We start from the raw sequence: 25,776 nt of genomic DNA, 5'->3' as shown, positions 1-25,776 counted from the left end.
TATTTATCAATAGAAGCTAGCCCTACACCTAACCCTAACACTAACTTCAACGTAAACTCTGAATGAACCTTAAAAGTGACCCAAAACTTAAGGTTAAGCATAGAGTATAGTGTTAGGTTTGGATGTAATCTACAATTAATTTAATATTAATTGAGCATCTACAAGGAATTTAATTCATACTATTTCTAGTCAAACAACTAAAGACATGCTTTAATATTTAGTTTGCACTGGAGAAACAATTCTAATGTAATGTAGCTAAGAAGTAGTGGGAGCTTGTACCAATACGAAGAAACCTACTTTATGCCCCAATCATCACACAGTTAACGGCTTTTAAATTTTCTACGGTGAAAATGTGAACTGGCACAACACTGGATTGATCCTGTCCCATATAATTTGGCATAAAATGTCTCTGTAGTATCAGAAAGCATATGCAAGACTATTTAACAGCCATTACATCTTATTACATTGCTGATTTGAGACAAGTCTAATTGTGATTTGTAGTTTACACAATGATAAAAGTTATAATAGGTCAGTAGCTTCTCATAGCATCTTTCTACAGGCCCCCCTTGTGGCCACTCTTCTTCTTTCTAAGCCAATTTTAACCCCTTCAGACCCTGCGTCCATTACAATTGACATCAAGTTGTTTCTTCTTTTTTTATATTTTGTTGCTCATAACATGAGACCAGTTGTCCATCATAATCGACATTTACAAACCAATGAAAAAGTTAATTGGTAACACTTTATAATAACTTTTATTAATATACTTTAAACTAATGATAAGTAGATATGAACAAAGCATACGTTTATCAGAATTTGAATATTAACCAATGTTTACACATGACAATTAGTTATCAGCATTGATATTCATATATAGAAATGTTAACAAATCATTATCTCATCAGAATTTGAACATTAATAAATCACTAGTAATAAGAATTTTAGACCGGACAAATGTTTATCAATTCCAGTTAATGCCACCAAAGTGTGTGTTTATTAGTATTTACAAATATGTTAGCAACTTTTTGCTCCTTAAAATGTGAAAAATAATAATTATCAATCATAAGCTAATGATATATTAATGAAAGTTATCATAAAATGTTACCAGTTAATTTTATGGTTCAATCATGGTTTGTGAAGTAAAATGGTCAATTTCAGTTATGAAAGTAACAATGTTAAACATGGGCTTCCAATGCAATGGACATAAACAATTAAATATTATATAAAAACAACATTTTTATCATTACTTGGAAATAATTCAGGTCTGAAAGGGTTAAATCTCTTATTTTATTATTTTTCACGGCCTTCCTTCAACTGGCACTTGCTCCAAACATCTCCAGCAACCACTAACACCACGTCACTTGTTGCTAAAAGATTTTTTTATTGATGGACACCAGCGATGAGTTTTCGCTCAGACCTGTATGACCTGTATGAAGACTCGTTGGGTAAAGTAGAGCACAGTTGCTTTTGAAACCCATACTGAGCCCAAGCTCTGATCAAAAGCCTTGGTTTGTTATTGAAAGGCACCAGGTGCTAATCTCCTCTCTGAGTTTTCTCCCTGATCTCAGAGGGTTATCAGGATTTGGAGGGATAACGTGTTTGTGTGAGAGTGTCTCCACACAGCCACCTGGTCCCCCGAAGTGTGTGTCTGTCTTAAAGATCTGTATTATCCAGACTTAGCCGCGCTTTACCGCTGGTGAGACAGTGAGGTGAGAATATAAAAGTGACACACTGAGGAAGAGCAAGTTTGCTGCAAGTGACTCCAATGATTTTTTTTTTGCAAATATTTCTGTTTCAGGTATACAGAGTATTACAGGTATCTGTAATTACGCTTGCAAAGATCAGTGGATAGAAAAACCATATTCATTCTAAGGTCCAATACTTCTTATGCGCCAAAGAGGAGGGTAAAACACTGTCCTCATTAGAGGATGTGACAGTGGAGAAAAGAGAAGAGAAAAGAAGAATAAAAAGAGGTACAATGATGCTTGAAAGTTTGTAGGTGCATGAAGAAGGAGAGAGAGAGAGAGAGGGATATAAGCAGGAGTATCTTTTGGGTAAAAGCTGGGAGTTACAGCATCCTAAGGGAGTGACTCACAAAGGATAGAAACATCAGTGATATGAGTCAACCCTGCTTAAATGTCCCCAGACTGAGAGATAAAAGTGAAGACAAGGGAGAAAGAAATGAAGGAAAAATAGGAAGGAAAGAAAAAGGTGACAGAAAGGTAGCGAAGAACAGAGAGAACAAAAACACGCCCTCCCTCCTTTTGGCAAGAAACCGATAGTCGATAGTTTTGTGACCTTAAGTTCATGAATATGCCGTGTGCCATTGCAGCAAACCTCATTAACTACCTGCCAAGTCCTGACATCCTCTTCTTACCACCTGTAGACACACTCCTGAGTGATCAGGACGTCCAGGTAACAAGATCATTAAACATCATCATCGTCCACTTTCACTTTGCTGCATTGATTTATGCATTTTATGCAAAAACCCAAAGCAGAGACAGTTGCTAATTCCTTATTAAAGGAGAAATCTGGTGTGAAATTGACTTTGGCTGTAGTGAAACATGATAACAAGTACAAACTTTTGACAAATATCTCACTTTCATTCATCCCCAGCATTCCCAAATACAGCACTTTTAGCCGATGCTCCCAACAGGCTTACAATGCAAGTGATGGGGGCATATTGTGGCCCATGCAAAGAAATCACTATTTTTACACCATTAACAAGCTTAAAGTAGCTCCAAACTTCATTGGTAGAATTCTGAGAGCCCTGACATTTAAATCGAGGCACTGAGAACATTGAAAGTGCACAGATAGTTAATAAAAAATACTTGTTAATGGTGTAAACATAGCGATTTCTTTGCATGGGCACTATTATGCCCCTATCACTAGTTTTGTGAGCCTGTTGAGAGCATCGGCTAAAAGTACTCCACTTCACAAGTCTATTTCACAATGGATTTTTTTTTTAATACAGAAGAATAGAAGTGTAACATAGTGTACATACGGGTTATACAGTATAAGTTAAAAGTAGCTTCTGTGTTTAAGTAGTTCTTAATTAAAAAGCATCACTCACGTGCGTCTGAATGCTGCACGAATGTCAAATCCTTCTACAGCTCGTGCCTCTGGAAGGAAACAAAGAAACCATGGTAACACTTCCTAGTAAGGTAATCTATAAGAGTTTTTGTTCACACAGCAGGTAAAAGTGTCCCAAATATAATCTTTTTTTTCCTTTTTCGTCATTTGTGGCTTTGTCAATGGCAAAAAAAACATTAAAAATTACATTTGTGCCACTTTTAGTATATTAAAATCCAATACACGGCAAAGTGACTGTTTACACTTTTATTTTAAGGTTTTTCTAATGAAAGTTCAAATACAACCACAGGACACGGGTGCAGTGTCAAAAGAATTGAAAAAAGAAAAACAGAAACCCTGTCCGAGTCCTTTTTTACAGCAAGTTTAAACTAAATTCATTCATAGCTTTTGACATTCAGACAAGAATGAAACCGAAACTTCACGTGCATTATGCTGTTTTGTACATGCGTGCTACCCAGTATACCCCAATATACCATCACTGGGAACTACTACAACTGCTTTGTGCACTCTTGGTGTAAAAAAGGACAATAAACTAAGTCTAAATCTACTATGTTTACTTCACAAATGTCATTTTAATTCTTATTATAATTTTATAATTTTATAAAAGTATGTCACTGCTCACCGTGTACAGTCAGATCAAAATTACAGCTGTCAAACTTGTCTCTGGATGAAACCTCACACCGGTAACCTCCAGCAAAGTTGGCTTTGGCTGCTACGATGTGCATCTCAAAGGTATACGTCTGCAAAATCACAGAGAGACAGTTATCAGATATATCTGTATCAATATAACTCACTATATACTGTAACTGGCATGTAGGCTTTTTTTTAAATATACAGTAAACAGCATCCTAATACCTGCTTTCACAAGCACAGTATAAAACATAACCTGGTTATTTACTATAAATGTATGTGCTGTAATGTGTATTGATATATTATACCATTATGCTATTAAACTTATCTTTTTTGGCAAAGTTTGTGTCGCATACAGCTGGATGCATAAATACTCAATTAGCAATAAATCTGGCAACCAAAGGACCCCATGGTAACTTCTAAGCAACTGAAGGCTATGTGGGGGAAAAAGATGATTGGCAATCAAAAACAGAACCTGAATTTATAGCTAAAGATGATATAGTTATATAGCAGTCCAGGTTTTTTATATTAACCACACCACTTTAAAGGAAGATGATAGTAGTTGGATGGCAGATGGATTTGATGGTGACAATTCATCATAACAATTGAGTTGTCAGGGGCTCTGAGTGGTCCAGCAGACTAAGGCACTGCCACTATGATCAAGAGATCGCTGGTTCGAATCCTAGTCATGCAGCTTGCCGTCAGCTGCCGGAATCCTCAGAGAGCACAACTGGCCTTGCTCTCTCTGGGTGGGTAGATGGGCTCTTTCCCCACATCGCTCCAAAGGGTGATGTCGATCAGCACAAGGCTGCGTCTGTGAGCTGATGTATCAGAACCGAGTCGCTGCGCTTTCCTCCAAGCACGCTGTGATGCTACTAGGAAATGCTACATCAGCAGCAGTTCAAAAAGAGGCGGTAACTAACTGCATATGTATCGGAGGCGGCATGTGCTAGTTTTCAGCCTCCAGGTGTAGGAGCATCACTAGTGATGGGGGTCAAAATAAGTGGGTTGGGTAATTGGCCTTGTAATTTTGGAAGAAAATGGAATAAAAAAAGTTTTCAAAGTCTGTCCACTGGGTGAAATGTCTTCAAGTGCATTGTAGAAGCATATTTAACTATCAACACTCTATCACCAAGAGGTACACTACCCTAAAGTAGCCTTTTTGTAGGGCAGAGATGGAAGCACTTTTATGCCTTTTTGTGGCCAGACCCGGCGGCTAATCAGACCACACTTGTAATCATTTTCATACAGTATCATCTCACTATCACCGACTGCAATGCCAAATTTTGCAGCTATCCAGAGTTGTGTATTTCTTGGGTGTTGTTAAAGGGTATATACTGTCACCTTTGGATATACTTGTATAGATGAATGAACTATGTATGATACCGCTGTGCTTTAGGCATACATTCAAACTGCTTATTACATGACATCCAGGACAGTTATGTACATACAGAACATTCATAGCAATCATAGATTCATAACAGACCTTTGTGCTACGATCGTAGTGCTCTTTAAGCTGTAGGTGTTTCCCGGACTTGCTGGCCAGGTCCATCCACTTCCCTTTGAACCATCGAACTGTGGGCTTCTTCAGCAGAGATTCGCCACATACCTTAGCCACAAAGATGATATTCTCACCTGCAGGAGTTAATATATTTGAAAAGTTACTTTATTTCAGTAATTCAGTTCAAAATGTGAAACGCATGTATTATATAGATGTATTACACACAGAGTGACATATTGATGATTATAGCTTACGGCCAATAAAACCCCCAAAATGAGTCAGAAAATTTGAATATTATATAAAATCAATTGTTTCCAAGTCCTGTTGGAAAATAAAATCTGCACCTCCATAAATGTTGTCAGCAGAGGGAAGCACAGTGGACAGTGGGAGTGTCTCCTTATGAGGCCAAAGGGTCAATGTTTAAAAAAGTTAAGTATCATGGTGCAGAGAAGCAGAAATGTAACCCAGGTTCTCAAGATGTTAACATCATTGAAACTACAGATCATATTATTTTAACCACATTTCAACAATAAAATTTAGTTATGTCGTTAAAAGTAAAACAGTTGGAAATGGCAAACCTACATTATGAGAAAATTAACATTTGACAAATTAAGGAAAAGGGACACATTTGTAACATTCTAAAAATACAAAAAATAAAAAATAAAACATCAACAGCAACTGTAACTCACCCACAGTCACCTCTCCGCTCTGAGGCTTTTCAGAAAAGAGGCCGGTCAGGTCCTGCCGGGTGTCTGGCTGGTGGTTTTCAGGAAGGCCTGATGGGTTGATGACACAGGCATTAAGAAAATAATTAATAATCAATCTAATTATCAAGCCCTGAGTGTGTTAGTGCAGGAAACCATTCATTTCTAGAGAAAAGAGGGAACGAACAAGGCTGGAAACCACTAATCTCCCAGATAACATGCCCAATGCGTTGTAGAGGCATGGTTAGCAGTCAGCGTTCTTTCACCAGGAGGTACACTACCCAAAGTATCCACTGAGAGCCTTTTTATAGGGCAGTAGGGAAAGACTTTTATATCCTATGAGCTAGGGCTGAAATATAGGCCCAATAAGGGTTGTACACTGTACATCATGGGGAATATATAGGACATATGAAAGATTAAGGGGGGCTTTATTGATGGGGCCCATTTGGTAGGTCCAATGGGGTCCCATGCTCACTTAAAACTCACCTAGACTTAAAGATGTTGATAATGTTGGGTGGGGTGAAATGGTAACTAGTAGACATAATCACAGTAATAAGAGTAAAAAGAGTGGTAAAGTATTAATCCTAAAAAGAGAAATTTACTTACTATCATGACCTCCAGTTTCTGGGCCATGACCATTAGTCTCTGAGTTTGTGGCTGGTGCCACTGGAGCGTCTGTAGAGTTATTTGCTGGGGCACCTGATGGGGCATCGGCAGGGGCATCGGCTGGTGCTGCTGGAGGAGCATCAGTAGAGGGCACTGCTGCATCAGGCGGAATCTCTGCAGGGGGAGCTTTGGCTGCTACCTTTGCCGGTGCTTTGGCTGAAAAATAATGTAACACAGTGTATCATAAAATGTACAGAACTCAATGAATCAAAGTCAGTTTAAAGCGCCAAGGAACAGCGAGAGTGTGGCTGGAAAGAGTTCATGGTGTAAGATAGTGAGTAGCTTGGGGCACAAAGTGATATTGCACAATGCACAGTAAATTGGTGGTAAATAGGTTAGCAAAATCCCTGCATCTTAAAGCTCACTCCCTCTTAAAGCCAAACATTTAGGCTCAATCTCATTTCATCATTTGCCCCTACAACTTCCTAGGACATGCCTAGAGGTAGGATGTCTCAATTCTTGTTGGGATAGAGGGGTGTGATGTCTCATTTCTTGTTGGGATAGAGGTGTGTGATGTCTCATTTCTTGTTGGGATAGAGGGGTGGGATGTCTCGATTCTTGTTGAGATAGATCGGTAGGATGTCCTGATTTTTGTTGGAGTAGATGGTAGGGATAGATGTTGGGATAGAGTGGTAGGCTGTCTCGATTCTTGTTGGGCTGGAAGGGTAGGATGTCTCGATTCTTGTTGGGATAGAAGGGTAGGATGTCCCAATTTTTGTTAGGATAGAGGGGTAGGATGCCCTGATTCCTGTTGGGATAAAGGGGTAGGATGTCTCAATTTTTGTTGGGATAGAGAGGAAGGATGCCCCAATTCCTGTTGGTATAGAGGGGTGGGTGTCTCGATTCTTGTTTAGATACATTGGTAGGATGTCCTGATTCTTGTTGGAGTAGATGGTAGGGATAGATGTTGGGATAGAGGGGTAGGATGTCCCAATGTTTGTTAGGAAAGAGGGGAAGGATGCCCTGATTCCTGTTGGGATAGAGGGGTAGGCTGTCTCGATTCTTGTTTGGATAGAGGGGTAAGATGTCTTGATTCTTGTTGGGATAAAGGGATAGGATGTCCCAGTTTTTGTTAGGATAGAGGGGTAGGATGCCCTGATTCCTGTTGGGATAAAGGGGTAGAATGTCTCGATTCTTGTTGAGATAATGGGGTAGGGTGTCTCGATTCTTGTTAAGATAGAGGGGTAGGATGGCTCGATTCTTGTTAGGATAGAGGGGTGAGATGTCTCATTTCTTGTTGGGATAGAGGGATAGGGTGTCCTGATTCTTGTTGGGGGAGAGGTGTAGGATGTCTCGATTCTTATTGAGATAGAGGGATAGGATATCTCGATTCTTGTTGAGATAGAGGGCTAGGGTTGGGATAGATGGGTGGGATGTCTCAATTCTTGTTGGAGCTGCTTCATCCACCGATCCCAAAAAAATCCCCTCTTCTCTCAGATGTCCCAGAAGCCTCAAATATGGACAAAACTGCCTCAAATGCTTCAGATAATTATGCTGTACCATTCCTGACCCTAGCTATATTTAAAATAACAGGATATGATAAGCCTCTCACTATTTATTCTTCAAACATGTCAGCCACATTTTGAACTCTTTGGCTATCACTTTTTCCAGGAACACGCTCTCCTCTTGCTGTCAAGTGCCTCTCAGGAAAGCAATCTCCAGAGCCAGAGGTGAAGGTCATCAGTGTTTGGTGTGAGCTTGGCTACAAGAGCCTGGTATGCATTTTTTTGAGTGCTGGCCTAGGGCAGAATGGTGACCTGCCTTGTGTTTGTGTCAAACATCTTCTCAAACAAGGCATAATTTACAGTATCAAAACGATTGGTTGCTTTCAATTGAAAAACTTAATTATGATTAGCTATTTTAAAGGTAAACGTACAAATGTTTCTAATTCAACCCTGATAAAGGTGAGAATGTTAGTAAAGTGGTGGCATTGAACAGAAAGTGCAAGAACGCAAGGATAGGATTATGGTGTGGTGGTCCAAGGCCAAACAGTGAAACTACAAAGGTTGTTTTTTTAACCATGCTAATTGTGATCAATAGCAAACCATTGGCATTGCACAGAAAGTTCTAGTAGTACAAAGGGAGAGGGTCAGGGTGTGATGGTTCAAAAGTGCCAAGTGGTATCAAGTCAGAAAGAGAAGAAATTGGGAGGTGTGCTCAAGATGAAGACCAGTGCAAGGGTGAAAGTCCAGAATTTCCAGAAGATGCAACCCACCTTCTGCTTCTTTGATCTTAAGCTCGAATTTGACTTTTGAGCCCCCAGCAATAACAGCATATCCTACCGCATCTTCTGCAGCAGTATTGTTTATGGTGAGGGAATGCTTGTTGCCTTCTGCGGATATTGCATATTTCTCAATGGCTCCGATGTCTTTAGTATCCTTTTGCCATCTTACTTTAGCATCTGCTTTTTCGGTTTCCGCTTCAAAGACGACCGTCGCCCCAACCTCAACAGTCTGACTTTTGGGTTTCTTGATGAAGGCAGATACTGGAGAAGGCAGGGAAGGTGATGGGGAAACAATTGAGATATAGAATTTGTATAAACTACAAGTGGAATCAAGTGAAAACCCATTCAAGAGTTTCCATATAGTGCCAAGTGCTAAGCCTTTAAAAACAGAAATAGGTCTCGGAATGAAGGATTAACACCAGCAAACAGAGGTCCAGAGTAAAAATCCCAGGCTGGGCATTATGCACTAACCAGTCCTATGCATTACCTCAGCAAGTGTCCTTCAAAAAGGGAAAGAGTGCCTTGCTGTGATTCATTAAAGATTTATGATGATCTTAAAAGGATAAGAAGGCCATTTAGGCCACGGTAACTTTCATCAAGATGCCCTGAGTATATCATGTTTACCCTATAAGGGTACCATAGTGGTTGTATTGCATCCATTAAACTGTTATACAGCATTTACAAGTCTGACAATCTGATAAGAAGCACTACCACATGGGTTTACTTACTAATGATATATAAAATACAGTTATGTCTATAGTTACAGTATATTTTCCCTAGTCTCATTTGTTTTAAAACCAATGCAAGCTGGGATGAATTATTCCTAATGTCCCATTTGATTAGTAACTGGGTTTTATCAGTTTTAGCAATTGACCATTGGTAGACAAAAGTGTAGCTACTTTGTATCTGATTTAAATGCATCTCAGACCACTTACTGAAGTGTTTTGTTTGAGCGATCAGATTTGTACCTGTTTTAACTGAATTTTAGAACATCATCTGAAGTGATTTGGGTGATCAGATCTGTATCTGTTTTAAATGCGTCTCAAAATAACTTTTAAAGTGTTTTTTTTTAGTGATTAGATTTTTATCTGTTTAAACATGTGTCTCAGACCAGCTTCTAACGTTTTTTGTTTGAACAATAAGATTTAAATCTGTTTTAAATGCGTCTCAGACCATCTTGTGGAATGTTTTGTTCGAGTGATCAGATTTGTATCTGTTTTAAATGTGTCTCAGACACATGAATTGACTATGGAACATCGTAAAAGAGCAGTTGATAATAATAAAAATGTTGGTAATAATAATAATTTAATAATAAGAAGAAGAAGGGTAAAACTCTACAGAGTTTTAGCACTGTGTTTTTTTTTATTGGGTTCAAATATAGAATCCATATGTCCTCCATTAATAAATGCGCTCCAAGAACCATCGCAGTGACCCAGCCCAGAGGGATTATCTGGGCTCTATTTTGGTTGTCCAACAAGCATTGGAAGAATGGTGCTGCTCTCTCCTCTCTCTCTCCTGCTATTTGAAAACTGTGGTGGCATCCACTCTCTCATTTTGATCTGCTGCTACAGACTGGTTGAACAGATGTGTGAGGCTGGCAAAAATAATTCTACAAGATCAAATCCACATGATTATTCTGCAATAAATGTTTAATTTACAACATTTTTACAGCAGTTTTTTTCATCTGTAAGCATTTTCTCTGGTAAATTGCATTAAAATGACTGGAGACAGTACAAGATTTTAGGAGAAAATTATGTATCATCAATTTTTTATTAAACTAGCTGTAAAACAAAGCTATTCAAAATCATTTTAAAACGTTTCTGTAATTTTAGGCATAATTATTGTCGCCATGCGAAAATGTCACTGCCAACTACAACTGCAAATAATTGTGCAAGAAAATTAGGTGCCACTTTATAATGTGCCTTCAATAACTGTGTAGTTACACGTTAACAATCCATGTAATAACAGTGTAACTACTGATAAAGTAAAAATTCTTACAAATTGACTACAGTTCATAAAGAGTGCTTTTGGGATTTGAATAAAGTATTGTGTAACAAACATTGTACCATATAAAATGCTAACAAATCATCTTTTGTAACGTCTGTAACTGAAGGCACAACTACAGTACCAGTCAAAAAACCTTCCTACGACCTTTTTCATTTACATTGTAAATGAATAGGGAAGTGATTCAGACTATAAAGGAACACATACTGAATTATTTAGTAACTTAAAAGTGTTAAACAAACCAAAAGCATTTAGGGGATCTTATCTAGGGAGCTGTTAACTTTCCTGTAATCCTTTTCTGGGGTGTTCCTATGAGAGCCAGTTTCATCATAACATTTTGATGATCTTTACTTGACTATACTTTCAAGTTCTTGAAATTTTTCAGATTAATTGACCTTTATTTCTTACAGTATTTAATTTCTTTACTTAGTTGTATAGTGTCTTGCCATAATATGGATTAAAACATTACTCAAATAGAGCTATTCACTGTATACCAATTCTACCTCTTCACTACTTTACAACTGATGCTCTCAAACACATTAAGAGGCACGAAATTCAAGTAATTAACTCTTGACTCTTGACTGAAGGTCATTCCAGGTGACTCTACCTCATAAATATGACAAAGCTGTCATCTAAGCAAGAGTTGCTACTTTGAAGAATCTAAAATATAAAAATATAAAACCTATATTATAGGTTGGTACTGTATGAAAGAAATTCCCATTTGAAAATGGCTTTACTATGGTAAAAAGTAGTTCATAGACAACCGAACACTAGTGATCAGAGGACATGTTTCATGTACTGGGGCAGAGATGGACGACAGTACAATGGACATTTATCTGTTACCTGAGTCCAAAGTGAGGAAAGATGGGCAGGGGAAGTATTCCGCCCTTGAAATGGCGATAGCTTGTGCTGAATAGAATTTGAAGTTGGTGTTGATGGACATATCTGAGCTGTACAGACATATCCTCTTTCAGTTCTACGCTGGAACGGTCAGCGTGACGTCAGAATTGACCTCTGCACAGCAGAGCCGGTAGTAATAATGATTCAGACTGCTGAATGGGTAGGCAGTCTGTGCTGGCTTTAGATGGTATATAACGGTATTTAAACTTCTGGACAGTAGAGGGGAAGTGAGAGTGAGAGCAAAGAGATTACAGGATCTTCCCAGTAATTCCAAATCCTTTAGTGGGATCGCTGAAAGTGGCACAGTAGCATGGTTCGAATGCTGTGGGTCTTAGCACGTCTGGCCCCACAATGGCTCCACGGACGAGTGGTCTCAGGCGGGTTGATCCTTTCAGGGACTTAATGGTAGGATCTTGTTTGAAAACATGACAAGCCATGGGTATCACTGCTGAAGAGCTGCACTTGTACACGGCCAAGCATCTGGCAGTGGTGTGCTGAGGCTGGCTCTGTTCTCTGTTCTGCTTCTAGAAGTGCCTGCATACAAGAACGCCAACGGACAAACTGGGCAAGGCCTAGCCAGCTGCACAGCGTGAGCCAATGCTATTTGAAACTCTGAAAGTCATGGTCGCTCATCAATTCTTCCAGGCTAACAGAGCTTTCAAGTGCATGTCAAGCTAAAACTATTCAGATTTTGGTTAGTAGAACAGTTAATATTCTTTGTATGTTTTATTTAACAATTTTAAATGTTCTGGATAGTTTTAGGAACGTTGTGATGCAAACCACTATTACTAGTGTATCTAAAAAAAATAAGAATATCGTTGAAAAGTCACTTTATTTCAGTAACTCAGTTCAAAACGTGAAATTAACATATTATATAGATGTATTATCTATTTTAATTGACTGTTTCTTTTATTGTTGATAAGTATGGCTTACAGCCAATGAAAACCCAAAAAGTGTTTTAAATATTATAATACTAATTGGTACTTTTGGCAGTGTTGGCAGTGTGCCAAGTCCTGCTGGAAAATGAAATCTGCATCTCCATAATAGTTGTCAGCAGATAGAAGCAGTGAAATGCTGTACAAATTTTAGACTTTAGACTTGATAAAACACAGTGGATAAACACCAGCAGCATCAGTAAATGTTACATTTCCTTTGGAAAATGCATGCTTCCCTCTGCTAACAACTTTTATGGAGATAGGACTTGGCACACTGCCCACACTGCCAAAAGTACCAATTGCTCTTACAATTGTTTTTACACTATAATAATAAAAAAATAAAATAAAAATATATTGTTTTTAACCCCTTAACAGGCAAGAAGTTTTGTCAGTTTTCAGCCTGTCAACACATGCCGAAATCTTGAGGATTTCTATTCAAGCGTTATAAAAAAGATTTAATTTTTAATGAGAAATACATTACTGACAATCCTATCATAATTGTAATTGTAATAGAAAGTGTTTTAAAACATTGAAGTAAATCTGCAGCTGTCAATATAAAAAAAATCCTGACATTTTGGGCTCTTTCCTAAACTAATTATGAAGCAGTCACACAAATTAAAATTTTTACACATGAATTACTGTTGTTATGACTTTATTACCCAGTTTCATATACAGTTTCTAACTGCAATAAAATAAAGTTAATTTCTGTAATCAGGTTGGTAATTTTTTTAGCTATTCCTGCTACCAGAAAGTTGCTATTCTTTTACATATAATTTCTGTTTGTCAGAAAACAGAGAAGTAATGTTATATTTTGTGAGTTTAATGTATCGTGCCAAATCAGTGCTTCCATGATACGCAGATGTTTGTTTGGGATTTGTATTTAGAAAAGAATCAGAATAATATCACCACATCATATTCAATGCTATATTGTGACAACATAATAAACCTTTGTAAAGGTTCTCAACACATGCCTTGTTCTACTAAACTGGTTTCAGCTGACAGTACGTGTGTTCCAGTATGATGGTAGCACTGTGGTAATGGTAACATGATAGCCACTGCTTTAAATACTGCCTTCCCAGGGACCATCCATGTGACCAACATCTCATCTTATGATAAGGAGCCCAAAGAGGTTGTGACAAATTGTAGCACAGATAGATAAATAGATGACAGATATACTTCTCTTTGAAGTTTTTAAAGCGCTGAATTTAAACCACCCACGGAATTGTGGGAATTGTAGTCAAACCCTGAGGCAATACTGCCACATGCCACAACACTTAGAGCACAAGGCCACACTAGAGGGTGTTGATTTCACAGAGAAGGGCTTTAAAACTTCACCATAAGGAAAACAGTGAAGTCAAGCTTGCCCAACAGGAGGTTAAAGGAGGTCAGGGATATTTCTACTATACTATCCTGCCATTTGGTCTAAACAATGCAGCTTATGAAAATCAGCTCTGGAAAAAAAATATCATTTCAGTTTCTGATTCAGTTTCTCTCGTTTTGCTATTTATAGGTTTATGTTTAAGTAAAATAAACATTGTTGTTTTATTCTCTAAACTACGAAAAACATTTCTCCCAAATTCAGAATAAAATATTGCCATTTAGAGCATTTATTTGCAGAAAATGAGAAATGGCTGAAATAACAAAAAAGATGCAGAGCTTTCAGACCTCAAATAATGCAAAGAAAACAAGTTCATATTCCTAAAGTTTTAAGAGTACAGAAATCAATATTGTTGTAATAACCCTGATTTTTTATCACAGTCTTCATGTATCTTGGCATCATGTTCTCCTCCGCCAGTCTTACACACTGCTTTTGGAAAACTTTATGCCACTCCTATTGCATAAATCAAGCAGTTCAGTTTGGTGGTTTGATGGCTTGTGATCATCCATCTTCCTCTTGATTATATTCAAATTTTCAATTTGGTAAAATCAAAGAAACTCATCATTTTTAAATGGTCTCTTTTTTCTTTTTTTTTTCAGAACTGTACGTGGGTTTATAAAATACTATTGATAGCTCTCTAATAGTATAATAGAGAGTGAACCTTCTTAACTTTCAGTGGAAGTCTATGTAAAGAGAGTTTATTTCAGGACAAGTTTTGGGCACCTAAGCATATTATTCAAACCATTGATCTCAGCAATACTACTTTTAACAAAAAAAAAAACACCACATATTATTAGAACAGATGCAAATAAACAAAAACACAGTAAAAACTAACAAGAGTTTCTCATTTTTAAGAAAGTAGTTAATATCATTTGAGCTAATCTAAATAATACATTTAGATTTTGTTCCAGACTTCACCTGGATGGCCCCAGTCAGTGCCCCCAGTGCCCAAACCAACTGTTATATATTTATATGATGAAAACTATAAATAATACTAGACTCCACAAGGAGAACACTGGAGATGTTTTACACAGTGAACTCAGTGATGTTAAACCACTACATCCTGTAGGAATGTTATATATTTGTATTTATTTTAATAATAGTATTCTAATGAGCTAATTCTCACACTTATTGTCCAGATATGAAGAATTTGATTTGTAATTTTCACAGGAGCCTACACCTTATATATTTACACACTATATATAATTACTACTATATATATATATAAATACTACTTTTATTATGTATTATTATTACTTCTATACTTTGAGAATTCTTTAAAATACTTAATATCCAGTTAAAACATAACTGTTATATCAGTACCTTTTGCAACCATGATGATGTCATGCACTGACTGAATACATTTAATTGTTAATTTAATTATTAAGCATTTTATTGATTATTATGGCAATATGCCAGATTTATTGCTGACTGATAGAAAAGAAAAATTGAGATTAGTATCTAGAAAGATCTGAGGTGTTACACTATATATTTATGCGGAATTGCGAAATGAATTACTAGTTGGTGAACAAGTAACTTCGTTACTTTGTTATGTTTTAACTGGTTTTTAATAACTTTACAGCGTTTATAACCCAATAATAACTGTTAATAAATAATTAATAAACCCTTCATAAGTATATATATATATGGTACCTATGGCCCAAAGCCAACACATCTCACAGATAAGGGTCAAATATTAGTCAAAGGACAATAAGAATTACAAATAAGACATTAGATATCTATTGAATACATCATATTCGTCATAGCAAATACATTACAACTAGCAGCCAAATTCCACAAAATATATATATATTTTCAAACATACCAGTTTAAATCTACAGAAAATGCATTACCTGCTTTTTTAGTTGGCTCGGGCATCCTGCTTTCCTGCTTTGAGTGTCCCTTATGGGTTCAGACAAACAGGCTTGGTGGATGCCCACTGACCTTCTCTTTTATTAGAGTCTCTCATCTAACACCCCCCCCCCCCCCCCCCTTTGTCCTACAATCTAGACCCAGCCCCCTCTCTTTCTCTCTCTCTCTCTCTTTAGCATGGAGATAATGAACACATACCTTCAGATTTCAAAACAACACCCCCCCCCCCCCCATTTCCAGGCCGCCGACCATATTTTGGGCTACTCCTACTGACACCTGCTGCAGCCAACAGGCGGTCAGAGGGGTCGGAGGTAAGCGGAGGTTAAGGGATGACGGAGTGCAGAAGAGTGGAGGAGAGGAGATTAAATTTAGTGTCTGACTTCAGAAAAGTCTCTCACGCCTTCCAGATCTTTGGCCAATCAGACCGTTTCTGTTGTAGACTGAAAACCAAAGGAAAAAGATCAACATTTCAGCTTTTATTTCCAGCTTTAATGCACAGTTCACTTTCAACTTCACTTTAAAAACTGTGAGCTTTAAAGAATTCTATGCACTTGTTCACTTTCACCAGTCTGAAGCCTTTACACATCTACAATTGCACTTATGTTTATACGGGTTCTCTTTATACTGTTTATACTTCTACTGTCAGTCCCCTTTTAATCCCCCATCATACCAAACTGGTACACTCTCACTCTTATATTACACTATTGTCTTGTGTCTCTTCTCTCATTTATGTCTATATCTGTGGCCTTGTTTCATTAGTGTCTATTTCATTATTTTATTATTTCTAATTTAATTTAGTTGCACTTTAGTCAACTATAGCTTTGTATTTTTTTTTTTGCTGTAACTTTAGGTAGGAGAGTAAGTCAAATTCAATCCTCTGTACATCCTGTAAATCTGTAGCATAGAAAATAAAACTACTTGACTTGACTTAAGGTAAGTGTTTTTCATACCAGCACTTTTTTGTACGATTCTAAAACAACCTCTAGTACGATTCAATTTAGCAGGTGTGAAAACAGTAAGAGAACGTGGTCTCGGTCCGGTCCCAAACAAACTGTGGAATGATTCACTTGTGGTGAGAACGTGATCTTGATACATCACTAAACTTCTGCATTTTCCTTTTCTGATGCTTTTTTTGGCCATTGGTGTTTGTTTTGGGGGGTTACTCCCTTCAGTCTCCCTTTCCTTTTTAGCAGGTTAAATGCATGCTCTATAGCAGCAATTTTCAACTGGTGGGTCGGGACCCAAAAGTGGGTTATGGACACGTTCCTAAATACATTTTTTAAAAATGCATAAAAAATAATGCATCAATGCATAAATAATCTGATTTTGTACTCGTACTTTATATTAGGGGAAAAAAAGAAAGAGAGAGTTTCTTAGTAATGTACTCTGAATTCAGAGATATGCAGAAAAATTTAAATATCACATTTTGTGGCCTTATTTATTGTCTGCAGTTTTGATATTTAATTTTATTGCAGAAACTTTTATACATGTATTTGTTATGTTCCTCCTCAGCTTCTTAAGAAAAAGCTCCTAAATTCCCTGTAGAATCATTTTAAACTGGGCGGGTGTGATGCGGTCTCCTTTCAGAGCGGATAAATCCGATTCCAGGTTATGTTCAGTCAGAGGGAGAGAAGAGAGAGAGAGAGAGAGCTCAGTCAGAAACTTCACTTTAACTACACAATTTGTTTTTACTATGAGTGAATGAACTACTGAGATCTGAGTTTCCCCTTCTGAAGTCTCCAATGCTCCACCAGCTGCTTGCATTCAGTAAAACTGAGCCGGATCCTCTTTTAGAGGCTGTACATGTGATGTAAGCACTTAAAGACATGTGACATGGCCAGAAGAACTATCACAAAAAGCAGCCCAACACCCCACTTTTTAGAATGAATTTATTATGCTTAGCAGGGATGGCCGTTCCAGCCCACTGGCACCATTAAACGCAATTTATCCCTTCTCCACTCAGAAATGCTTCTGCTTCAGTTTAGAAACAAAATAATACGGACTGCCACTTTAAAATCAAACTACACTTTTTTTTAAATCTACAGCAAAAATAAAGGGATTGACCTTATTGTTCTAATACTTTGGAGGGGAGTGTATATCGTCGCTGTCCAATGAAAAACACTTATCTCCGTATTTGTCGATTTTTAGTTTACTACATAATTTGAAAAAACAAACTGTCTCTTACACTGTGTCAAAATTTCTTGATGAACGGACCAATAGAAACGCTTCAAAATGACCTGAAATAAACTTGTTTTTACATTGACTTCCATTGAAAGCTTACAAGGTTTTTTCTCTCTCCTGTAAAGTTGCTGTTTTGGAGATAAGTGTTTTTCATTGGACAGCGACGATATATTCCTTGTAAAGAATTAGAAAAGACCAGATAATTTGCAGATAATTTGCAGATAATTTTTGACAGTGACTGTTAGTTGAACTTTCCCTTTGCCTGACCCAGAAGCTGCGTGGGAACAGCAAGCCCATGTGTCCTGGTGTACTGTCATAGTCTGTCACCATGTTTCACTCATAGTTTTTCTTTCACTGTCCTTGCTGAGCCCTTCCTGTCATCAACCAAAATGACGCAAAAAACATGACCCGTAATTGGCAGCCAGTGCAAAGTCTTTAGACTACTGTCTACGCAATACTTCACACAACTTCCAGGACAGTTATTTCACAAAGCAGACCTTTCTTAGTATGTTAGATACAATAGATTAAATGCTACACATTAGAAAGTCCAATATAAACATCTTTTACTTATTTTATCTCTTCTTATGTATTGTAAAGTCATCCAAAACATTAAAACCACAGATGAACCCAGGTGATGTGAATGACTGATATAGTGATGGACTGATGGGCTGATGATCTGATTGCAGTGCTATCTGTCAAGAGGTGGGATTAACAGTATTAGACAGCAAGTAAACAGTCAGTTCTTGAAGTTTATTTGCTAGGAACAGGCAAAAATGAGCCAGTGTAAGGATCTAATAGTCATGACAGAACTTCAACAACTCCAAAACATCAGGCAGGTCTTGTGAAGTGATTCTGGGATTCTGGCAGTGGCCAACGTTTACTAAAAGTGGTCCAAGGCTGATCAACTGGTGCACTAATGCCTTGGTCATGGACACCCAAGGGTCACTGAAGGGATTCATGAAGTCTCGTGGAGTCCAAGCCTTAAACAGTCAGCTCAGAGCTGTTTTGGATCTACATAATATCAGGCAGGTGTTTTTAATGTTATGGTTGAACAGTGTAGCGTAGCCTATATCAGTATAGTGCATTTCTGATTCATCCTGTCAGAGTCAAGTGTGAGTCTTGGTTTGCAAAAACTGTTGATAAATTCCAGAGGTTGCAATTTTGGCGTTTTAATAATAATAAGCCAAAGGGATCTTTTTACAGTCTGGTTAAATCTTTATAGATTTTCACCCAACGATGTGATTTGTTGAGAAGGTGTAAATGCAGTATTTTGGTGTTTATTTTGGGGGGTGGGGTGGTAAATGATGAAGGATCTCCCAATCAGTTTCATATTTTGTCAGACTACAGCAAAAATAAAGTGATCAGCCTTACTTATCTTATACTTTTGGAGGGGAGTGAATATTCCTTGAAAAGACCACAGCAGAATGTACACCAAAAAACATAACTCACATCCAAAATTACTTTGCTTATAGATAAAAGTAAGCTTTGACAACCTCTGGTACATTTTAACACATGGTGTGATTTGTTTGGGCAGGTGTAAATGCTGTAATAGCACTCAGATGTGGGCCAAATCGAATCCCATTCATGTAGCTCGCCATCAGCTGCTGGAGCCCTGAGAGAGCACAATTGGCCTTGCTCTCTCTGGGTGGGTAGATGAGTTGCTTTGCTTTCCTTCGAGTGCGCTGTGATGCTACTCAGTAATGCTGCATCAGAAGCAGCTCAAAAAGAGGCAGTGGCTGACTTCCCATGTGTCAGAGAGATGGAGGGAGAGAGAAGGAGCGAGAGATACAGAGAGATAGAGAGAGATACAGAGAGAGAGAGAGAGAGAAAGAGAGGTGAGAGATCACAACCCAGAAATTATCAGGCGATGAAAAAAATGTTAACGAGGACAGAGGTCAGAAAGGGGCAAGAACAGAAATAAGTATGTAAAAGTCAGTTCTTTTTTTTTTTTTTGCTAATTATGTTATTATTAAATGTTCTTGACTGGGATATTAATCTGTTATAAAATAACAAATAAAACACTAATATTAGACTATTATTAATAACTTTAAGATAAACAGCAATACTGATAATAAATAATCCCTTACATTTATTTTTTTATAAATCCCTTAAAAAAAAATAATAAGTTGTACACTCATAGTTGTCTTGCCATTTGCTTCAAACGTGTGACAGACAGATATTTTGGGCTAGTTTAAGCTTCTGAAGGGCGGGTTTTAGACTGACTTTGGGATGGATATTTTTGTTGGACCTGGCAACCCTGCTTCAAGTTTACAAACTCATTAACCGATTTAGACTACAGCATATTTACTATAGGCGTGAACCCACCACACCTTAGTGTTAAGAAAATTCAATTCTTGTTTGTTTATGCATCATCTAATCTCTCTTAAAGTAACAATCTAGAGCAGGGGTGTCAAACTCATTTTGGCCGAGGGCCACATTGGCATATTGGCTGTCCTCCGAGGGCCAGATGTAACTTATAAATGTAATAAAATGTAACCAAATGTAATATATGTAAATGAATGTAATTACTCCTTAATGTTAAATAACTCTCAATATATATTTATTCAATCAAATATTACAGTTGCATGGAAAAAATGTTTGCTTGTTGCTCTATTAACATAAATCCTTTTAATTTGTCATGTCATGAAATCCAAAAACTCCATCAATCAAGAACCAAACTATTCAAGTGAATAGAAATGACATCAAGTTATATTAACTTTGAAATTATTAACTGAAATAAGGCTTAATAAATATAAAATCAAAAATTGTGAGCTGTTAAGAACATAGCATTTCCTCAGATTTAGCAGTTCCTCATCCAACCACTAGTGGGAGCTGCAGCAGCAGCACCACAAGTCCGCAGTCTTTACTGAGTCAGAGCTACAGCCCAGCCACGGGCTACAGGGCTCAGCTCAGCCAGTCTGGAGCGTATTTAAAATTTTTAAGTTCTTCTGTGTATGAAATAAAGATTTTTGTAACCGAATAATACAGCTCTCTACAGTTCATCTTTCAGCCCAATCAGCTAACAGCAGCCGTTTAGAGCATGAGTCACTGCTGGGATTACATTATAAACAGGTCAGTTATCGCGCTGCTAACCTCAGGATGTTTATAACTACGGAGTTTAGTGGACACACCACGGCTGCAAGGTTAGACTGTTGAAGGCTACTGAAGACTATTAAAGGCTATTGGAGGTTATTGAAAGGGTTATTGAGGGCAGAAATCAGTAAAGGCTGGTTAGATAAGTGATTCACGTCCTCGTACTTTGCTGCGGTGAAACTGCGACTAGCGCTGTCCCAGTGATGTTTATTAACGTCATTAAAACAGATTTTGTCAGCTATTGTCTTATAAATATTTACACAGAACTTATATCTCTCCTAAAAAGCGTTTATTTTGGTCAGTAACACTCTTCGTAACACAAAAGGCATACCGGTCTTTCGCCTTGAAGCACAGCCGTCCGTCTGCATCAACTTCTCTTTTTCTGGACATTATGGGATAAACATTTATACGTCTCAATTCCACCCGCGAAGTTACACCTTCCCTCCGGCAGGGTTTCCACATCAATGACTACACTGCCGTGTAGTGGCAGTAAGCCGTAACTTTGCGGGTAATACAATCGACAAGCATTGTGGGAAATGTATTTTTTGGTCAAAGAACGCTTCTGACTTATTTATTATAGACACTAAGATCTTACAAGCTCTCGCGGGCCACATAAAAAGACGTGGCGGGCCACATTTGGCCCGCGGGCCTTGTGTTTGACACATGTGATCTAGAGAGAAACCCGACTAACACCAACCATGTTTGTGCAACCCGTCTTTGTAAATGACCTAATTATAGAACAAATGGTCAGTGTGTGGTGATGATGGAAACGTGTTTTGGAAATGCTTGATGAATGAATGTGCAGCTCCTCCTCGCTCGCCCCCTCAAACACGAATACCTGGATCTTGTAACAATTTGTTTTGTTGGAGCTCTTCTTCCAAGCAGTTCCACAACCATGGCTCCATATCTTTCCTTCACCCTGAGCTGGGGGGCTGTCAGCACCCAGTCACTGGTCTCAGACAGTCAGCAGCTGCTGACAGCAGCAGCATGTCCGGAATCAGCCCGTAACACACGGCAGGGGAGGGAGGCATCGAGTGCTGCCAGAGGGCCTCTGTAAATGCCACTGTTCTGCTGTAATGTCTATATATTGCCCCCGGGACCCGCAGCTGGGCTTCTTCTTACCTGGACACAATTCCAGGAGGATCAGCTACAGCTTAACTGTAATGAACTGGAAGAGCGTCAGCTGCGTGGCGTGACTCGCATGGGATGTCGGTGCTGTTGGAAGGACAGGCACCTAAGGTGAGCTGCACTGAAATTAGATACCAAATGTAAATGGGAAAAGTAACTACAGTCACAAGCTCCTAATAACAGCACATACATGACAAGATACATTTCCTTACCAGTCAAAAGTTTAAAATACTAAATACTAAAGTCATCCAGACTATTTCTCAAGGGGTCCTAGGGTAATTTTCTATTTTATGGGGGGGTCCCATTCTATTTTATTCCCATCCAGAACGACCATGTTTGTGTTTGTCTCAGACATCCTCTGAATCTCCGTGGTCCTCCGATAATTTTAGTCCTGTCCGGACTCACATCTCTGAGTTTCGTCTCCTCAAGTTTAATAAAATAGCTATTTTTCCACTGCCACGCACTGCAAATTACACTTTGGCCACGCGTTTCCATGGAGATCCATGTAAACACAACAGTGAGTGGAAATGGAGGAGCTACTGAACGCATTGTCATGTGACCGAGAAGGCCTAAAAACTCACTGGTCACTCACTGGTGATTAGATCAACAACAGTAGAGAGTAGAGAGACTAATGGAATGAAGAGTTTCCATGACTGAGCAGCTCAAATTCATCCAAACCTCACATCACCAAACACAGCAATGCAGACAAGCACAGGATATTTCTGGAAATATAGTGTGTACAGGAATATATCTAGCTGTGATGCTCATGGCTGTGTACACGTAGACCACAGAGGCACATGTGTAAATCATCACAGAATGCAAACAAACAGACTGACATTCATCAGTTCACAGGGCTGTCACCTTTGGCCTTCACCAAGCACCTGACGTGACAGCAGCACTTTTATAATGGGTGGGATGGCCCTGGCTGTGCTACCCCACATTCCTCAGTGAGGAATAGTTTGAGTCTTCGTGGCAAGTGGGCTGAGGGGGGTCTGGGGAGGTGAAGAAGCCCCTCTTTTAGTTTATTTGTGTACTTATGTTCTGTACTGAAGCCAAGCTGGGTTTGAATTTTATATACAAGAAGGTTCAGGTTGTTCAGCCGACACTCACCAAAATGCTGGAAGCTAGAAGAGCTCCATTTTACTCAGCATAAGTCTATTAAAAGAAGTACTATTTATCTTTTTGACTGAAAATATAACTATAACTACAGCTCATACATTGATTTTAGTTTTAAGACCTACCATTCTACTGTGCTTTAGCATTTTGAGACCTGATAATCTATTTATGTGGACATAAATGTCTAGTGGACATTGGTGTTGCACAGTTTACCCATACTAGAATGGAATACTAGTATCCCAACACTTCAACATTAAAAACAGTATAGTACTCCATTTATTTAGTCCTGGTACTTTAACCCATTTGGCAAAATATCGTTAAAAAAAATTCTCAGACAACATAACATATCAAAGAAATCCAGTGTTCCGTGTCAAAGAATAAACATCCTTACATTGCTAATCTTTTCTGTTTTTTAAATGTATTATTTAGGGTTTGATTTATTATTCCATTAATTTCTGATGTTCTAGGTTTTTGAAGTGTTGTCGTTTCAGTATTGGTATTGAGATATTTAGGCAGGTATCGTATTAAAAGTATTGAGTATTTTGTCATGGTGCCAACACTACTTTCTTACAGTTGCACTAATATAGCGTCTTTCTGCCATTCAAGGCACTCAAGGATGCTTACCATTACGTTCCATACACAGACTTAACACACCCCGGTGAAAAGCGGCAGCCAATCGCGCACTGCGTACTCTCAACCGGAAATAACCGTCCACCTGGAGGACTGCATCAGCCTCTGAAAACATTACCCAGCACAAAGTGCTAATCCCCATCTCATACACATTCACACAACAGGGCAATTTTTAGGGTATCCAGATTTCTGGGCAATTTTAGAGTATCCAGTTTACCTGATCTCCATGTTTTTGGACTGTGGGAGGAAACCGGACACACAGACACGGGGAGAACCCAGTACCCCAGTTCTGGAAGGCAAACGTGCTAACCACTACCCCACCGTGCCGCCCAACACTAGCAAAAAAAGGGTTTGAATCCTTTCTAGTGAGGCCTCAACTGTGGGGGTGTGGCCAACATAAAAAAACATAGGGACTATCTATTTAAAATGCCAGCCATTGCAGCTTTAATTTTTTATGGCAACATGGAAAACAACATGGAGGAAGAGTTATAGTATGTTCATGCAGAGATTATATTTCTGACAAAAATATAAATAATACAATATAGTTATAGGATTCTGTTGCATTGTTACATTTTGTGAAGTTTGATTTAAAATCATTCTTATTTTAATGTATAATTACACAATAATGATAATGGGATATTTGACATTTTTGTCTTAATGCTCATTAAAAATATAAATCCACAGCCATGCCAAAAATCATGCTAATGTTCATGCTGACAGAGAACAGTTCTGAGTGTAACGAGCTAATATACCTGTGTTGTTGAAAAGAGCTGTCCTACACTATAGGAAGCAATGTTAAGCAGTATTGATCTTCTGGAATTCAGAGCATGAGAGGATAAGTTCAGCCCTGTACAGAAAAATGCAGTTTTATGAGGTGTTAACATCTACACAAATCCCAGCCATAGCCTATTTGACATCAGGTTAGTAACACCTCTGGCAGTGCTGTGCAATAAGGATGCATCCCAATTGTGTACTAATTATAATATATTAACTAGTTTTTGAGTGTGTAGTTCATAGTACAATTCTCAGGTCTGGATAGTGTGGTAAAAATATTATATCACAATATTTTAAAACATTTTCACATTTTTTCACATATAAAATATGTTTACTGACAAAATGCACCATTATGAAGATTTCTAAATATGCTGTCCACATACTTAAACAAATACCTTTTATACGCAACATATGCATACCCCCTCTAGTAAGAAAGGTAAAAATAAAATAAGGATGTACCATGATCAAAAATAAGTTAATTAAGGAATACCTCAAGTTCTGAATGGCTGAATTAATTTATTGCTAAAATATATCGCAGAAACATAGCCAGAAATGCCTAAAACTGGTATGAGCATGTGACTGTCATTTAAAGAAGACAGAAGCAATAGGTTTACTCTATCATACCACCTAGTGGCATGACTACACACTAACGATTGATACTGAAAAGTTGGGGAATACACACAGCACATCTCCAGATAAATAAGACAGTTTAGATTTCAGGAATAATATTTAGTGTGTATACATTTTAGCATCTTGTATATAATAATATGTCTACACATATTATTTATAGATATGTTCAGGAATTTTATATCAAAACCGAAAAAAAATCTAACATAATAGAATAGAATAGTAGAGCAGAATGTGTGGGCATGTTGATAGTTATATTTTGTTGTATATTTTTGCTTATGAAAATTAAAAAAAGATTATCTAATTGTGACTAATTTCAATAG

General features: G+C 37.9%; 2 protein-coding genes across 2 annotated transcripts in view; both read right to left on the bottom strand.

The window, feature by feature from the left end:
• mybpc3 (myosin binding protein C3) overlaps positions 1-15,994 on the bottom strand; it is an 82,274-nt gene extending 66,280 nt beyond the window's left edge. Inside the window, exons 1-7 of the mRNA XM_049471004.1 lie at positions 15,886-15,994; positions 8,807-9,076; positions 6,532-6,747; positions 5,911-5,997; positions 5,207-5,355; positions 3,713-3,830; positions 3,071-3,119 (exon numbers count right to left, since the gene is read on the bottom strand). Coding sequence (XP_049326961.1) covers positions 3,071-3,119; positions 3,713-3,830; positions 5,207-5,355; positions 5,911-5,997; positions 6,532-6,747; positions 8,807-9,076; positions 15,886-15,910 — 914 coding nt within the window. The 5' untranslated portion in view covers positions 15,911-15,994. The remainder of the gene's footprint in view (positions 1-3,070; positions 3,120-3,712; positions 3,831-5,206; positions 5,356-5,910; positions 5,998-6,531; positions 6,748-8,806; positions 9,077-15,885) is intronic.
• pkp3b (plakophilin 3b) overlaps positions 1-25,776 on the bottom strand; it is a 209,806-nt gene that overhangs the window by 64,434 nt on the left and 119,596 nt on the right. The window lies entirely within an intron of this gene.

This window comes from Astyanax mexicanus, chromosome 23 (genome assembly GCF_023375975.1).
Source record: "Astyanax mexicanus isolate ESR-SI-001 chromosome 23, AstMex3_surface, whole genome shotgun sequence".
NCBI lineage: Eukaryota > Metazoa > Chordata > Actinopteri > Characiformes > Acestrorhamphidae > Astyanax > Astyanax mexicanus.
The sequence above is the reverse complement of the archived record's forward strand: the minus strand, read 5'-3'. Positions and strand labels throughout refer to the sequence as shown.